The sequence below is a fragment of the Scyliorhinus torazame genome, chromosome 6 (assembly GCF_047496885.1).
Source record: "Scyliorhinus torazame isolate Kashiwa2021f chromosome 6, sScyTor2.1, whole genome shotgun sequence".
Lineage (NCBI taxonomy): Eukaryota > Metazoa > Chordata > Chondrichthyes > Carcharhiniformes > Scyliorhinidae > Scyliorhinus > Scyliorhinus torazame.
The window spans coordinates 191644209-191663218 of NC_092712.1; the positions used below are offsets into that span (position 1 = coordinate 191644209).

The following is a 19010-nucleotide window of genomic DNA, read 5'->3' on the forward strand; positions in this document are numbered from 1 at the left end:
GGTCACACCTGCCCCGGAAGAGCTCCCAGTGGTCCAGATAACGGAAACCCTCCATCCTACACCAGCTGTTTAGCCACGTATTTAGCTGCTCTACCTTCCTATTTCTAGCCTCACTGGCACGTGGCACAGGGAGTAATCCCGAGAATACAACCCTTGAGGTCCTGTCTTTTAACCCTGCCTAGCTCCCTGAACTCCTGCTGCAGGAGCTCATCCCCCTTCCTGCCTATGTCGTTAGTACCAATATGTACCACGACCTCTACCTGTTTACCCTCCCCCTTCAGGATGCCTGCTACCCATTCTGAGGCATCCTGGACCCTGGCACCAGGGAGGCAAGATACCATCTTGGAGTCTCTTTCATGTCCACAGAAGTACCTATCTGTGCCTATTGCTCTTCTATTGCTCTTCTGCGCTTTGAACGTTCCCTGCTGAACATCAGAGCCAGCCGTGGTGCCACTGCTCTGGCTGCTGCTGTTTTCCCCTGATAGGCTATTGCCCCTGACAGTATCCAAAGGGGTATACCTGTTCGAGAGGGGGACAACCACAGGGGATTGCTGCACTGACTCCCTGTCCCTTGCTGGCTGATCACTAGAGGCCCTGGAGCTCTGTACAAAGCTAACACCAGCACTGCTTTGTCCTGCCCTGGACTCCCAAGCAGCTCTCTCCAGCAGGTTCAGTTGTGATGTCCTGGCCTGTTTGTGTCTCTGGCCCTGTCTTCCTTATAACAAAATGATCCATCTTCAGTTCTTCACAGCCCTGTAGCCGTGCTTGCTCGCAGCTAGAAAATTGAGGAATCTCCCTCTTTGATTTCGCATCAAAAACACAGATATACAGGGCGCCTGACACCAGTGTACATGCCGGGCATGTGATCTGCTCTCTGCCGCCGTTTCTTGCTGGAAGACTGCATCCTTCCATTTAAAAGCTGGTCGCGGCCAGCATTCCCAATTTAAAGGCTAGCCGCAGCTATTGGACACTTCTCCCGCAAATGGCAACTGATTGCTCTACGACCCGCCCGATACCCGCCTGCGACCTACCCACGGATTATGACCTGAAGTGTGAGAAACCCTGCTCTAAATGATGTTGCTGTCCTTAATGTGTCAACTGGATGTAGCCAGGATTTCTAATTACATTTTTGGACAGTGAAGCATTCACAGGATCTATATTTTTATATTTTATTTCAGAAATTCAATACCTTTGTTGGGGAGAGAGGTACACAACTGAGTGGGGGACAGAAGCAGAGAATTGCAATCGCCCGGGCTCTGGTGCGTAACCCGAAGATTCTCTTGTTGGATGAAGCCACTTCTGCCCTTGACACGGAGAGTGAAGCTGTTGTTCAAGCAGCATTGGATAAGGTATTTGTAGATTTTAGTTAGCAAACACAAATAATTGCACATATTAAGCTAAAGAAAAAAAAAGAATGTCATCATATATTCATGGAACATGCGGGATTATAGTTGGCGGAAATACCTAATGTTATTCAGGAAACAATTGAGCAATTACTTCTAAACATAGTGAAATTCTGGAAACATTTTTTTATAAAGACAGGAAAAGGGCAGTTGATTGTTCGAGCCAGCCCTGTGTTTGCATTGTGGGACCTCCATGTACCATTTCTTCCATTTCCATCCCTTCCATTCATTGTCATACTGTCATCAGGGAAAAGCAAAAAGGGGCGGAGAATACAGAGTTTCACGAAGGTTTTCTTGATTCTTTTGCCAAAGTTACAGTAATCAAGGGAACTTCTCTGAGAATTCATTGCCATTTGTTTTATTTGCTTTCAGGATGTGGGTGATGTTGAAACGGATGTATTTAATATTGCGCTAAGGACCTTGACTATCTTGTGATCCAGTGGGTAGTGTCCCTGCCTCTGAACCAGAAGATTCAAGTTGAGTCCAACTACAAGACTTGGTGACTACAGAAGGTGCATTCATAAAGTGGCCAAAAAAGGTTGACTGTCATCTTGCAAATCCTTCCAACATGCCTTTGGAAGGCAGTAAGAATGAGAGAGACTCAGGTCAGCCATGCTTTATGTGGAGTGGCACCTCTGGCTTCAGGCTTGTGATTGGTTCCTGGAAAACAACTGGAAGCTTATACTTTGTCTGTCTCGGCATCGCTAGACTTAAGTCGAAGACTTTGGGGTTCATTTTCACCGTGGATGGGGAATCTCTTGAATGCCTGCCATAGCTGTGCAAACCTTTGAGGATCATCTGCAAACAGATTGTTTTTTATATCAGATCATAAAATCTTCCATGAGTAACTTGGTAAATTCTTGAAAGGCTGGTAATGTGTAACCTGAACACCTCTTATTTCCACAGGCAAGTACAGGGCGTACTACGATCTTGATTGCTCATCGTCTATCAACAATCAGGACTGCAGATATGATAGCCAGCTTTCAAAATGGTGTTTTAATGGAACAAGGGACACATGCAGAACTGATGCAGGAAAATGGAGTTTATCACTCACTTGTATTGGCACAGGTACCATTTTCTTCATTGGTGAATATCTCAAAACAAAATACAACAAATATAACTGGAAAACTTAAATGCTATCACATCTTTACAATTTAAGAAGAGCTAAGAGAACAACATTTTCCAAAGCAGAGATGGGTCATTGGCAAACAATGTATAAGGCGCCAACACTGGCAGGAGGACTGAAGATTTTGCCTATTTTCTTTCCCTGTAACAATACATAAAATTTAATTTTACTTTAGTGTTATGTTTGTGGCAAGATTTGCTGCAATATGAATCAATTTGGACAGCATCAGTAAATATACCATATTGTTGCATTATAATAATAATAATCTTGATTAGTATCACAAGTAGGCTTACATTAACATTGCAATGAAGTTACTGTGAAAAGCCACTAATCGCCACATTCCGGTACCTGTTCGGTTACTCGGAGGGAGAATTCAGAATGTCTAATTCACCTAACAAGCACGTCTTTTGGGACTTGTGAGAGGAAACCAGGGCACCCAGAGGAAACCCACGCAGACATGATAAGAACATGCAGACTCTGCACAGACAGTGACCCAAGCCGGGGATCGAACCCGGGTCCCTGGCGCTGTTCAGCAACAGTGTAAGCTGCATGTACAGTATTATTTTGCTTTGATTTATGTGGTTAATATCCCTTCTGTATGAGCTATGCACATCAGGTCACCATAGTAAATCATACGCACGACATCATTTGAATATGAATCGTGTACAATACCACTGCAGTATGAATGCATGTACAATATCACCACATAAACGTTGCCAGCAAGGCTGAAGTCCATGGGACAAAAGGGACAGCAGCAGCATGAATATGAAGTTAGTTGAGTGACAAGAAACAGAGAATAATGATTAACCTTTTGTGCTGACCTTGGAAAGGGTCCAGAGGAGGTTCACAAGAATGATCCCTGAAATGAAGAGCTTGTCATATGCAGAACGGTTGAGGACTCTGGGTCTGTACTCGTTGGAGTTAAGAAGGATGAGGGGGGGGATTTTATTGAAATTTACAGGATATTGCGAGGCCTGGAAAGAGTGGACGTGGAGAGGATATTTCCACTTGTAGGAAAACTAGAAGCAGAGGACACAATTTCAGACTAAAAGGATGATTCTTTAAAACAGAGATGAGGAGGAATTTCTTCAACCAGAGGATGGTAAATCTGTGGAACTCTTTGCTGCAGAAGGCTGTGGAGGCCAAATCACTGAGTGTCTTTAAGACAGAGATAGATAGGTTCTTGATTAATAAGGGGATCAAGGATTATGGGGAGAAGGCAGGAGAATGGGATGAGAAAAATATCAGCGTTGATTGAATGGCGGAGCAGACTCGATGGGCCGAGTGGCCTAATTCTGCTCCTGTGTCTTTTGGTCTTATAGTCTGGACTGGAAGAAGATACAGTCAGGGTTTCTCAGAGGTCAGAGCTAGGGTCACTGATTTTCTTGATATATGTATTAAAACATAGATATGGGTGCCCACGGCAGAATTTCAAAGTTAACAAAATTGAGAAGATTGTGAATTATTTGGGGGATAGTGAAAGACCTCAAGGGAACATTAGGCAGGCTAGTGGAAAGGATGGACTCAAAGCAGATGAAGTTTTATGCAAAGGAGAGTGAAGTAAGAATGAGGAAAGGCAATATAAAGTTAAAGGGTACAATTCTAAAGTTGGTATGGGTGCGGAACTATTATCTGAATGGCCATAAATTAGGAGAGGGGAATGTGGAACAAGACCTGGGTGTCTTCGGACATCAATCACTGAAGGTAAGTATGCAGGTACAGCAGGCGGTAAAGAAGGCAAATGGTATACTGGCTTTCATTGCGAGAGGATTAGAGTACTGGAGCAGGGATGTATTGCTGCAATTATACAGGGCCTTGGTGAGGGCACACCTGGAATATTGTGTGTAGTTTTGGTCTCCTTTTCTAAGGAAGGATGTTTTAGCTATAGAGAGAGTGCAGCGAAGATTTACTGGACTGACTCCTGGGATGGCGGGACTGACATATGAGGCGAGATTCAATCAGTTAGGATTGTATGCACTGGAGTTCAGAAGAATGAGGGGGGATCTCATTAAAAACTTTTAAAATTCTAACAGGACTGGACAGGGTAGATGCAGGAGGATGTTCCTGACCGTGGGTGTGTCCAGAACCAGGGGTCACAGTCTGAGGATATGGGGTAAAACATTTAGGACAAAGATGAGGAGAAATTTCTTCAACCAGCGAGTGGAATTCGTTACCACAGGAAGTGGTTGAGGCCAATACATTATATATTTTCAAGAAGCAGTTTTATACAGCACTTAGGGGATCAAAGTATATGGGCGGAAAGCGGGATTGTGCTATTGAGTTGGATGATCAGCCAGGATCATAATGAATGGCGGAGCAGGCCCTCCTCCTGCTCTTATTTTCTATGTTTCTATAATACAAGAGATTTGCGGGTACATATGCATAAATTGTTGATGGCGTCAGGACAGGTTGAGGAAGTGGTTAAAAAGGGATAGGGCTTCCTGAGCTTTATAAGCAGAGGCAGAAGAGTACAAAAACGAGTAAATTATGACAAACTTTTATAAAACACTGGGTCAGCTTCAAACAAAATATTGTGTCTAGTTTTAGGCACTGAATTTCAGGGAGGAAGTGTAAGCTTTGAAGAGGGTGCAGAAAAGATTCACGAAAACGGTCCCAGAATAGGGGACTTCAGTTATGTGGATAGATTGGAGAAGCTGGGGTTGTTCTTCTTGGAGAAGAGTGGTTGGGAGGATATTTGATACAGATATTCAAAATCATAAAGATTCTGGACAGAGTAGATAAAGGATAAATTGTTCCCTTGGCAGACATGTTGAGAACCAGAGGATAAGGGAAATGGCAAAAGAACCAAAAAAGCAACATGAAGGAAAATGTTTTTTCATGGCAGGTGGTTGGGATCTGGAAAGCACTGCCTGAGAGTATGGTGGAATCAGGTTCAATCTTGGCTTTCAAAAGGGAATTGAGTAAGCAGCTTAAGAGAAAATTTGCAGGGTTAAGGTGGACTGCATGAGGGGAGGGACTAGCTGATTTGCTCTTGTGGTATCTTTCTATGCTAGAATCGTTCATGATTCTGAGTACATATACGATATCACTATAGTATGAATACCGATATGATTTCACTATATTATGAGTAACTATACAATTATCTCTGTAGTATGAGTACCTATAACTATAGTATGTGTAACTATACACTATCACTATAGTATGAGTACATATACAATATCACTATCGTATGGGTACCTATATGATTTCAAAATAGTTTGAGTACCTATACAATATCACTATAGTATGAATACCTAATAATAATAATCGCTTATTGTCACAAGTAGGCTTCATTGAAGTTACTGTGAAAAGCCCCTAGTCGCCACATTCTGGCGCCTGTTTGGGGAAGCCGGTACAGGAATTGAACCCGCGCTGCTGGCATTGTTCTGCATTACAAGCCAACTGCTTAGCCCACTGTGCTATACAACATCACTATATTATGAGTACCTATAGAACATAAGAACTAGGAGCAGGAGTAGGCCATTATTCAATGAGATCATGGCTGATCTTTTGTGGACTCAGCTCCACTTTCCGGGCCGAACACCATAACCCTTAATCCCTTTATTCTTCAAAAAAACTATCTATCTTTATCTTAAAAACATTTAATGAAGGAGCCTCAACTGCTTCACTGGGCAAGGAATTCCATAAATTCACAACCCTTTGGATGAAGAAGTTCCTCCTAAACTCAGTCCTAAATCTACTTCCCCTTATTTTGAGTCTATGCCCCCTAGTTCTGCATTCACCCGCCAGTGGAAACAACCTGCCCGCATCTATCCTATCTATTCCCTTCTTAATTTTATATGTTTCTATAAGATCCCCCCCGCATCCTTCTAAATTCCAAAGAGTATAGTCCCAGTCTACTCAACCTCTCCTCGTAATCCAACCCCTTCAGCTCTGGGATTAACCTAGTGAATCTCCTCTGCACACCCTCCAACGCCAGTACGTCCTTTCTCAGGTAAGGAGACCACTCCAGGTGTGGCCTCACTAACACCTTATACAATTGCAGCATAACCTCCCTAGTCTTAAACTCCATCCCTCTAGCAATGAAGGACAAAATTCCATTTGCCTTCTTAATCACCTGTTGCACCTGTAAACCAATGTTTTGCGACTCATGCACTAGCACACCCAGGTCTCTCTGCACAGCAGCATGTTTTTAATATTTTATTATTTAAATAATAATCCCTTTTGCTGTTATTCCTACCAAAATGGATAACCTCACATTTTTCAACATTGTATTCCATCTGCCAGACCCTAGCCCATTCACTTAACCTATCCAAATCCCTCTGCAGACTTCCAGTATAATCTGCACTTTTTGCTTTACCACTCATCTTAGCGTCGTCTGCAAACTTGGACACATTGCCCTTGGTCCCCAACTCCAAATCATCTATGTAAATTGTGAACAATTGTGAGCCCAACACTGATCCCTGAGGGACACCACTAGCTACTGATTGCCAACCAGAGAAACACCCATTAATCCTCTCTTTGCTTTCTATTAATTAACCAATCCCCAATCCATGCTACTGCTTTACTCTTAATGCCATGCATCTTTATCTTATGCAGCAACCTTTTGTGTGGCACCTTGTCAAAGGCTTTCTGGAAATCCAGATATACCACATTCATTGGCTCCCCGTTATCTACCGCACTGGTAATGTCCTCAAGAAATTCCACTAAATTAGTTAGGCATGACCTGCCCTTTATGAACCCATGCTGCGTCTGCCCAATGGGACAATTTCCATCCAGATGCCTCGCTATTTCTTCCTTGATGATAGATTCCAGCATCTTCCCTACTACCGAAGTTAAGCTCACTGACCATAATTACCCGCTTTCTGCCTACTTCCTTTTTTAACCAGTGGTGTCTCGTTTGCTGATTTCCAATCTGCCGGGACCACCCCAGAGTCGAGTGAATTTTGGTAAATTATCACTAGTGCATTTGCAATTTCCCTAGCCATCTCTTTTAGCACTCTGGGATGCATTCCATCAGGGCCAGGAGACTTGTCCACCTTTAGCCCCATTAGCATGCCCATCACTACCTCCTTAGTGATAACAATCATCTCAAGGTCCTCACCTGTCATAGCCTCATTTCTATTAGTCACTGGCATGTTATTTGTGTCTTCCACTGTGAAGACCGACCCAAAAAACCTGTTCAGTTCCTCAGCCATTTCCTCATCTCCCATTATTAAATCTCCCTTCTCATCCTCTAAAGGACCAATATTTACCTTAGCCACTCTTTTTGTTTTATATATTTGTGGAAACTTTTACTATCTGTTTTTATATTCTGAGCAAGTTTACTCTCATAATCTATCTTACTCTTCTTTATAGCTTTTTTAGTAGCTTTCTGTTGCCCCCTAAAGATTTCCCAGTCCTCTAGACATCCACTAATCTTTGCCACTTTGTATGCTTTTTCCTTCAATTTGATACTCTCACTTATTTCCTTAATTATCCACAGTTGATTTTCCCTCTTTCTACCGTCCTTCCTTTTTGTTGGTATAAACCTTTGCTGAGCACTGTGAAATATCGCTTGGAAGGTTCTCCACTGTTCCTCAACTGAGACACCATAAAGTCTTTGCTCACAGTCTACCTTAGCTAGTTCCTCTCTCATCCCATTGTAATCACCTTTGTTTAAGCACAAAACACTAGTGTTTGATTTTACCTTCTCACCCTCCATCTGTATTTTAAATTCCACCATATTGTGATCGCTCCTTCCAAGAGGATCCCTAACTATGAGATCCTGAATCAATCCTGTCTCATTACACAGGATCAGATCTAGGACCGCTTGTCCCCTCGTAGGTTCCATTACATACTGTTCTAGGAAACTATCGCGGATACATTCTGTAAACTCCTCCTCAAGGCTGCCTTGACCGACCTGGTTAAACCAATCGACATGTAGATTAAAATCTCCCTTGATAATTGCTGTACCATTTCTACATCGTCATGGGCGAGGCGTTTTCAGAAACCCAAAATGTATCACGGAGTTCAACCAACCTCTCCCTTTAATGAATTTGTTGCTTTTCCTAGCACACGGCTTGTTCCCTAGGTGTGGAATTACAATTATGGACACATGGGTTTTTAAACACAAAACAAAGTTTATTCCACAAACTCAACTTAACATCTTAAATAAACATTGGATCTCTTAACACCCCTTACTTCAAAGAAAACTCAGAAAATATTGCAACAGTAAATAATTCCTCAAAATGTTCCTTCAAACTTCCAAGAGACTTAACACCTTTAAACAGAATCACATCAGGTTAAAGGCTTTACTATTATGAGTTTAAATCACCCAAATGATCCAGAGATAGTCTTTCATGGCAGAGATCCAGCTCACTGCAAACACAGACACTCCCAAGCTCTTTTCAAACTGCAAAACTAAACTGCAAAATGGCTGATCTGAGCTCAGCCCCACCCACTCTCTGACATCACTGTTTTCTTAAAGGTACATTGCTTAAACATCCATGTCTTAAAGGTACTCTCAAATGACAACATGCATCAGTTATTTCTTTGTTTATTGCCTGCCCCACCATAATGTTACTATTTGGTGGCCTATTGACTACTCCTATCAGTGACTTTTTCGCCTTACTGTTCCTGATTTCCACCCAAATGGATTCAACCTTATCCTCCATAGCACCGATTCCATCCCTTACTATTGCCCAGATTGCATCCTTAAATAACAGAGCTACACCCCTTACCATCCACTCTGTCCTTATGAATAGTTTGAAACCCTCGGATATTTAACTCCCAGTCATGACCATCCTTTAACCATGTTTCAGTAATGGCCACTAAATCACAGTCATTCACAATGATTTGCGCCATCAACTCATTTACCTTATTCCGAATACTACGAGCATTCAGGTAAAGTACACTTATGTTGGCTTTTTTACCTCTGTTCTGAATCTTAACACCTCGATCAGTAACCTCTCCTAAGTTTTATATTGCCTCTTAACCTTTCTCCTAATTTTCCTTGTCGTTGAACCCATATCTTCATGTGACAACCTGCCGTGTCTCTTATCATTTCTGTTTTTACTTCCCGTTTTATTCCTTTTAGTATTACTGGGCATATTCACTGAGCTCCCCTCAGTCACTGTACCTTGTACTGTCGCCCTTTTTGATTTTTGACTTTGTCTTCTCTGCCTTACACTTTCCCCCTTTCTGCCTTTTGTTTCTGTCCCTGTTTTACTACCTTCCGACTTCCTGCATCGGTTCCCACCCCCCTGCCACATTAGTTTAAACCCTCCCCAACAACTCTAGCAACTCCCCCGCCCCCCAGGACATCGGCTCCAGTCCTGCCCAGGTGCAGACCGTGCGATATCTACTGGTCCCACCTTCCCCAGAACTGGTTCTAATGTCCCAGGAATTTGAATCCCTCCCTCTTGCACCATCTCTCGAGCAACGCATTCATCCTATCGATCCTGACATTCCTACTCTGACTAGCTCGTGGCACTGGTAGCAACCCTGAGATGACTACCTTTGAGGTCCGACTTTTTAGTTTAACTCCTAACTCCCTGAATTCAGCTTGTAGGACCTTGTCCCATCTTTTACCTATATCGTTGGTGCCTATGTGCACCATGGCAGCTGGCTGTTCACCCTCCCCCCCCCCAGAATGTCCTGCAGCCGCCCGAGACATCCTTGATCCTTGCACCAGGGAGGCAACATACCATCCTGGAGTCTCGATTGCGTCCGCAGAACCGCCTCTCTATTCCCCTTACAATTGAGTCCCCTATCACTATAGCCCTGCCATTCTTCTTCCTGCCCAGCTGCACAGCAGAGCTAGCCACGGTGCCATGAACCTGGCTGCTGCTGCCTTCCCCTGGTGAGCCACACCCCTCAACAGTATCCAAAGCGGTATATCTGTTTTGCAGGGAGATGACCGCAGGGGACACCTGCACTGCCTTCCTACTCTTGCTCTGTCTTTTGGTCACCCATTTTCTAACTCCCTCAGTAACTTTCACCAGCGGTGTGACCAACTCACTAAAAGTGCTATCCACGATGTCCTCAGCATGGCGGATGCTCCAAAGTGAGTCCATCGCAGCTCCAGAGTCGTCAAGCGGTCTAACAGGAGTTGCAACTGGACACACTTCGTGCACGTGAAGGAGCCAGGGACGTGTCCCTGAGCTCCCACATTGCACAGGAGGAGCATGACTCAGGTCTGGGATCTCCTGCCATGTCTTAAACCTTAGGTTAACTTATACAACTACAATTCGAAAAAACAAAAGAAAAAATAAATCAATAAATTAGATAATGAAAAGAAAAACTATTTACCAGTCACTTACCAGAGTTAAAAATCACCTCCTCCCCACCCAGCTTTGAATTCCCACCTAGCTCCAAATTCCCAAACTCACTCTAGTACTCACTATAGTATCAGTACCTATACAATATCATTGCAACATAACCAGCTACATGTAGAATATTACTACAATTTGCATCATGTATTACTATATCACTGTGGTAGCATAATAGCTCAGATTGGTTATGTATACCAAAATCTTGCCATCTAGCATGCCACTCTCACTACTTTGTTCCAAATTTTGTTGATTATATAATTGAAATATATGACCATGAGCACCGCAACGATCCAGACACCAGGAGCGCGATTCTCCACTCCGACGGCAGAGTGTCGGCGCCGGCGCCAAAACGGGAGTGTTTCACTCCGCGGTCGGCGACCGTTCCGGGACCCCATTCTGTGCGTACAAGGGGGCCCGCAGGGGCGCTGCATGAAGCATGGGGGCGCGGCCTCGGAGCAGTGTCGGATAGGCGGCACCACGCAATCGATGCGGCACCGCGTCGCACAAAAGGCGACGCAAATGCACAGGCTGCCGCTGGAGCAACATGGCGCCACGCTGAGCAGCGCCCCGGTTCACAGACCACGACCTGGAGACGCTCCTGGATGTCCTCGAGGAGAGGGCATCTGTACCCTGGACCCGGCCAGAGAGTCCCACCCAACGTGGCCCGGCGTCTGTGGAAGAAGGTGAGCGTGGCCGTCAGTGCCATCGCGTTGACACCCAGGACTGGCGAGCAGTGCCTCAAAAAGCTCAATGACCTACTGAGGGCAGCCAGGGTGACTACCCAGCAATGTGCCCATGGCACCAACCCCCCTACCCCCCACATGTGTAACACCCACGTCCTCCCCAGGGGGACGGTACAACCACAGCCGTGACCCGCATGGCTGCAGCTACCCATGCAGGGTGCGTTGGCCATGAGCCCTGTGCACCCATGGCAACATAAAACCAACTGCATGCATCGGACCGCCTAACAATGCTGTCATTCCCCCCCCCAGGAGAAGAGCGCCCATAACCAACGAGAGCGTGCCCGAACCGGAGGGGGTGAACCTGACTTGCAGCCCCTCACCGTGCACGAGCAGAGGGCTCTGGACATAGCTGGTGCACCCGAGGACCGGGAGATTGCCCATGCCGAGATCGGGGGCGCGCCACCAAGTGAGATCCCTCCCCTGCCTGGCCCCTTTCCCCTCAGCACTCTCCCCTCAGCACTCTCCCTTCAGCACTCTCCCCTCAGCCCTCTTCCCTTATCACACTACCCCCAGCCGTTCCCCCTCAGCACTCTCCACTCACCCTGTACCGCGACCCACATCCTTCTCCACCTGCCTAACCATGATGGTGTATTGTGTGTCGCAGGGCCACGCGGTGACTGACGTGGAGCATCTGGATGGCCAGCCGACGCAGATCAACCGGGCGCACCTGGCAGACACCGCCCCCGGCCAGCGCCTGGGCGGCCAGCCCACAGGGACTCGAGCAGCGATGGGGTGGGCAGCTCCAACAACAGCCCAGTTCAGTGATGACACAACGACCCAGGACATCAGCACACATGGGACAGACAGGCATGACACGACCACACAGGACACAAGCATACAGGGGACAGACTGGCATGACAGGATGACACAGGACACAAGCTCACAGGGGACAGACAGGCACGACAGGACGACACAGGACACAAGCACACAGGACAGACAGGCATGGCACGACGACACAGGCACACAGGGGACGGACAGGCACGACGTGACGACACAGGACAGACAGGCATGGCACGACGACACAGGCACTCAGGGGACGGACAGGTGCGGCACAACGACACAGGACACAGGTACACAGGGCACAGACAGGCACTGCACGACGACACAGGACACTAGCACACAGGACAGACAGGCATGAAAGAAGACAACACAACACCACCACGGAGGGGACGAACATACGGGACATGGCACCCCAGGGTACCCCCAAAGCAGGTCCGATGAAGGCACCGAGGTTGCGTCACAGCTGTCCCATGCACCCTCCGCCACCGAAGATACTCTCACTTCGGTTGGCCATTTTAGTGATGAGACTTCTGGGACACTAACTGGTGCGCACCACACAGCCGATCCAGTACAGCAGGGGGAGGTAGGAGCAGCCGAGGGGCCGAACGGTCGGAGGGCAGCCCAGCCCCGGCAAACACCTGCCGCTCAGACGGGTCCCGGGTTCCTGGAGTTCCCCTGCCCACCCATAGACCCGATGCAGTCAGGGACCCAGGGGCGTGATAGTGTGACGGTCGGTTTCGAGCACCTGCAGATGCAAATGCAGGAGTGCATCTGCGTCCAGGAGCAGGGAATGGTGCGGGGCATGAGTGTCACACAGGCCAACACCGCACGGGTGGCGTCCGCGGTGGAGACAATGATGTCGATGTCGATGTCGATGGGACTGAGTTTTCAGGGCCTGGGGCTATTTGTGCACGCGTCCTCCGCGGCCCAGGACAGGGCTGCCGTCTCACAGGCAGCCATGAGCCAGGGCCAGCTGAACATTGCAGAGGCGCTCAACAACCTGGCGCGGTCTCAGCAGGCCATGGCCCAGTCCCAGCAGGCCATCGCTCAGAACATCAGCGCTATTGCCCGGGTGATGGACGGCATTGTACAGAGTCAGACAGGGATGGCGAAGTCCCTGAGCTCCATGGCTGCGAACGTCCAAACCCTGGTCAATACCAGCGCGGGCCTCCAGGACTGGCAGCGCCAGGTGATGGTGGTGCCCCGGGTGCTGGATCCGCTCACACCCCCATCCCATGGAGAGCCCCGGGGGCCACCGGGCACCCCGAAGGAGGAGGAGGTGCTGGGGCCTGTTCTGGCTCCCCCTGCACGGGGCGGGGGGTGGAGGGGGTGGGGGGTGGGGGGGGCTGCTGGAACACCACCACGCCACCTCGGACTCCCCCCCCAACCGGTGGTGGGGGAGGTGAGGGTGGTCGGCGGTGGGGGAGGTGAGGGTGGTCGGTGGTGTGGGAGGTGCCGAACTCTGCTGTCTGTGCCCATGCCCATCAGTGCTGACCCCCACCATAGTCGCCGAAACGTGCAGCTACCAGCAACATCCGTGCCTGCTGGCCCAGCCGGCAGCGCTGGGCAGCCTCCTGGTGCCGTCCATCCCCATGTCCCGTGCATCTCTTCCCCCTCGCCACCCCCCTCATCTGGAGAAGAGTTCTCCTCATCCTGACCGTCCTCCTCTTCCTCCTCCAACACGTCGCCCCTCGGCTGGGCTATGTTGTGCAGGACGCAGGAGACCACGTCGATGCAGCTGACCCTCTCCGACGGGTACTGTAGGGCCCCCCCCCAGAGTGGTCCAGGCACCTGAAGCGCATCTTCAGCAGCCCAAAGCACCACCACGACCGCAACGGTTATCCCCTGTCGCCCAGCAACCAGCCCCGCAGGCGGGGGTGGGTGTCCCTCAAACATGGCGGGATGAATGATTGGGAGAGTATAAAGGAGTCATGCACACTGCCAGGGTACCTGGCGCAGACGTGCAGGATCGTCATCCTGTGGTCACAGACCACCTTTACATTCATTGAATATGTACCCTTCCTGTTCAGGCACATGACCCTTTCCTCCGACGTAGGCCGCAGGGCGATGTGCACTCCATCCATCGTCCCCTGCACCATGGGTATCCGAGCAACAGTGGCGAAACCCGTCGCGCGGGCATCCTGGTGGGCGCGGTCCTCAGGGAACTGTATGTACCGGCCCGCAATGTCGTACAGCGCGTCGGTGACCATCCAGGTGCACCGATGGCTGGGCAATGCCGGACAGGTCCCCACTCGATGACTGGAATGACCCCGTCGTGAAGACATTGAGGGTGACCGGCACCCTGACGGCCACCGGGAGGGCATGCCCACCCCCGGTCCCACGTGGTGCCAGGTGTGCCATCAGGTGGCAGATGTGGGTGACGGTCTCCCGGCTCAGCCGAAGTCTCCTCCTGCACGCCCTGTCCGGGAGGTCCTCAAAGGACGTGCGGGGCCGGTACACACGTTGTCGCATCAGGCCGTGGCACACTCTCCTCCTCCTCCTCGTCATCCTCCTGCTTTGGCTCCCGCACGGCGTGGTGCTCCTCCTGCGCCTCTCGGGCATCTAGCCCTGCGGCCTGGGTGGCTTGCATGTGCTCCACTGCAGCCCGCTACTCTACAACAGGCTCTGCCACCTCCCAGTCACGCCCGTGCTCCAGCTCCCACTGGGCCTCATGCAGGGCAGCAGCCCCGCCACGGCGGCCAACAATGCTGGAAGATGGCTACACATTGTACTATCTGTAGGGGGTGGGAGTAGACAGGGTTTCAGCATTGGTATACACCCATCTACAACCATGTGCCATTGTCTACATGGCCGGCCCGGTTGCCAGTACGCGCCCCACCCCACCACCTCCATGCCCTGAGACCCGTCGGCCGTCCCCTCTGCAAGGGCCACCATCTGGTGGCAGTGCCCGCACCGGGGGGCTCCCATGTGTGCCGCCCTGGACATACCCGCTGGTGGGTGCCGCCAATTTGGTGGGTGGGACACGTCAGGACAGCCGGGCCGCCTGCGCCATGAAGCAAACGGGTTGGGTGGACAGCCGCATATCCGCCGTCATAGGGGGGTCTGGCCGTTAGATCCGCTCTGCCATGGCGGACCATGGCCGCCCACAGCCTTTGTCGCCCCCGCCGCTCCTTCCCCACCCCCACCCCCGGATGTATGGGCCACCCCCCACCCCACCCCCACCCCCGGATGTGTGCCACCCCCCCCCCGCCCCCAGATGTGTGGGCCACCACCCCCGGATGTGTGCCCACCCCCACCCCCGGCAGCCTCCCCCACACCGCCCGCAGACACGCCCATGTCAGTCCCCCTCCCGGGCTCCTGACCCCCAACAACACCGCCAATCACATACACACCCCCGGGGCCTGCTCCACGCCGTCACCCACCTCCTCCCGCAGAGTCTGCCAGCACGACTGGCTGACGCTGCTTTATACCATGTTAGAACTGCGCCGGCGTGACATCCGGTCACGCCGGCGGGACTTCGGCCCATCCAGCCCGGAGAATCCCTGCTCCAGCGGAGAATCGCCGCTGCGACCGTTTTCGACGATTCTCCGAGCGGCCGGGTGCCATGCGCGGATGCCCGTTTTGCCACACATCGGAGAATGGCATCCCGGCGTCGGAGCGGTGTCGCGAGATTCGCACGGTGCCGCGGCGATTCTCTGACCCGGCGGGAGGTCGGAGAATTTCGCCCACGTCACAATTCATCTCAAAACGGTGAAAATTTGGTGGCCTCATGCAGTGTGCAGCGTATTACTGAAGCAACAGATTGTAGTGTTGAGTAAGAATCAATACTGCTTACTTACTATGTACTTATTTGGAAGTTAAAGACTGGCATTTATATAACTGACTGGAAGTTCTATGGAAAGTATTACTTTTTCATTGAGGGGGCATACTAATAGAGTTGAGAGCGAAGTGTCATGGGTGTCTGATTGGCATACTCTGGTTATCAGTTGTCAAAGTCAATCTCACCTTGTGCTCATGGTGTCAGTACTGCCAAACATGACAAAATCAAAATAGTCAATAAAATTACAATCTGTGTGATTCAACGGCCTTGCCGCACCCGACTTTGTGTCAGAATGAGGCCGCAAAGATTTACGACGCTCACTGGGCGTGATCCAGATATGCGTATTCAAATATTAATTCGCCGGATTCTCCCAGGGCCCGAGATTCACTGGCTGCACCTGGGAGATCTCACCAGGGTGCCTTTTAGTACAGGTTTTCACAAACATGGACCAGGTATAACGGCACATGAGCGGAGGGGACTCCCAGGCCATTAGAGACCCCTGGATGGTCGGGCATTGGGCAGGGTGGTATTCTGGTACTCCCACTGGCACCTGGGCAGCTTGTCACTGCAAGCATGGTACCTTGGGACTGCCACCTGAGCACCCTGGCAGGGCCAAGGTGCCCGTGTGCCAGGTTGCCCGTGTCAGGGGTCAGGCACGGCGATGCTTTACCCATAAGAGGTGGGGTGAAGGCGGCCTCGAGGACCTCGGAAGATGTCAGTTGGGAGAAGTGGAAGGGCCCTGAGGCTGCATTCGAGGCACTGAAGGGACGTTGAAAGCTCAAGGCTGCCTTTAAGAATTGTGCGGCGATCCGCGAGTAGGCTTCCTGCACTGGTGCGCTGAATTCAAAATTCAGAATGACATAAGTGCGGGCACGACGGGGCCTTCTCGCAGAGGCCACAAATAACAGCAATTTGCCGTTGGATAGCGGGGTTTATCGGAACACTATGTCAAAGGGGCCTGAATACGGAAATAGAGATGTTTTGGTTGAATCGCGCGGATTAATTCACAATTAAATCATACTAATGTGAAAATGAAGTTATTCAGAAGTTACTATGCAAATGATCGCCAAGCAGAGAAAACATACAGCTCACTCTGTCAGCTGGTAAGTTTATGTTCTAATTAATTACAATAAACAATATTTCCAAAGGCATTTAAAAGTACAAAGGAAGAAACAGGAACAGAAAATGGAACAGAGCAAGATGAAGCTGACCATGTTGTTTCCAAGCGCACATTATCCAACAAATCAAGCACTAGAAGCGCAACTCAGATTGAAACCGAAGTGGAAGAAAATAAGGCAGAGGTAATGCAATCTTAATCTCACATTTACTCCCGGTCATACATGTAAAGCAACTGCAATTTTAAAAAATCATGGGCGAGATTCTCCGACCCCCCTGCCTTATTGATGATGAACAGTTTCCTGAAGTAATGTGAGTCTGTCTGGCTCAGGCATCTGATTACGAGGTGTCCCAGGGCGGACTATTTTTGATATTGAGAGGACCCAACTAGGTGCTGCCATGACACCACCTTGACTCCAAAAATACTTCAACTAACTCAACACCTTCTCCACCTCAAAGAGGTTTGCCACTAGTTGGTCAAGAGTTCTCAAGTAAAACAAGCTCTATTCAATCTATTAAAGTCTACAATGGCTGATATCTAAAATCATCTACACATTTTCGAATAGGTTTAGCGGGTTGATGAAGTAACCTGTATCACTGATATCCCTCCCACCAGCAGCAGCACACACAGCTGTAGGTATGAGGAGCTCATTGGATTTTTGGATTTTTTTTGGCTTGAAAATTATGGTCATTTATTTAACTGCTTCTGCCACTTCATTCACTTCCTTTAACCCTTTGGGACAAACCTCCCTGAATGTTCCCTCTGTGCTCTCCCTGAGCTCATACCAGTACCTCAATTCTATCCTATCACCTGGAGTGCTCTACCCAGCCTCATCCTGTCCAAGAGACGCACAGCTGGCCCCTCAATCCTATTGCCACCAAACTGCTAGCCACTCAACCTTTTTTTCTGGGGTGGGATTCTCCCAGCCTGGGCCGAGCCGGAGAATCCCCGCAACCTGGCCACGCCTCCCCGACGACAGCACGCGATCGGAGAATCGGCGCGGGTCGCGATCCGCTCTACGCGGCCAGGCCGCCGATTCCCCGCTCTAAAAAGGCAGAGTTCCGCCGGCGCCATCCACACCGCACCCAGCAGGAACTCTGCGCGCAGGGTTAGGGGGCGGCCTGTGGGGGGGTGGGGATTCCAACCCAGGCGGGGCCTGGCCCAAGGGGCCTGGCCCGGGATCGGGGCCCACCGATCGGCCTCTCGCTCCCCGGGCCTATTTTCTTACGCGGCGGCCCCTGAAGCCCCGCGCCATGTTGCGCCGAGGGCCGGTGCATTGACGGAGGCCACCGCTCATGCGTGAATCCCGCGGCGCACAGTTCGCGCCAGGATGAGAGGCTGGAGGGGCGTGAACCGCTCCAGTGCCATGCTGGCCCCTTCGGTACTCCCAGTGGTCCGTTCACGCCGTCGGTGGGCACTCTGCCGCCGAATGGGAGAATCCCGCCCCAGATCTCTCCTCTGTTTATTCCCTGGCTCCCCTTTTAAAATCTGCAGTCATCACCAGGCTACAGAAAAAGACTACACATGACAACACCGTACCTGCAAATTACCACCCATTTTCAATTTCCCCTTCCTTTCCAAAGTCCTTAAGCGGGATTCTCCAATAATGGGGCTTTGTTCCCAAGCCCGCGAGAAAACAGGCACGAATCACTCCGGACTTTTTTCCATAAAGTCCGGCGTGATTCTCCATTTTCAACGGGGCTTGCAGGGCCGAGGAGTGCTCCACGCAGCTCCCTCTGCCTATTCGGGGCCCTGCACCTCCGGCCGCGGGTCCACGCATGCGC

At 49.9% G+C, this 19010-nt stretch overlaps 1 protein-coding gene across 2 annotated transcripts in view; it reads left to right on the forward strand.

Moving 5' to 3' along the window:
- The window catches only part of LOC140425196 (ATP-dependent translocase ABCB1-like), a 176845-nt gene that overhangs the window by 88539 nt on the left and 69296 nt on the right, over positions 1-19010 (forward strand). For both annotated transcript variants that reach the window (XM_072509206.1, XM_072509205.1), the window contains 3 exons: positions 1179-1349; positions 2310-2471; positions 17258-17410. In XM_072509206.1, coding sequence (XP_072365307.1) covers positions 1179-1349; positions 2310-2471; positions 17258-17410 — 486 coding nt within the window. The remainder of the gene's footprint in view (positions 1-1178; positions 1350-2309; positions 2472-17257; positions 17411-19010) is intronic.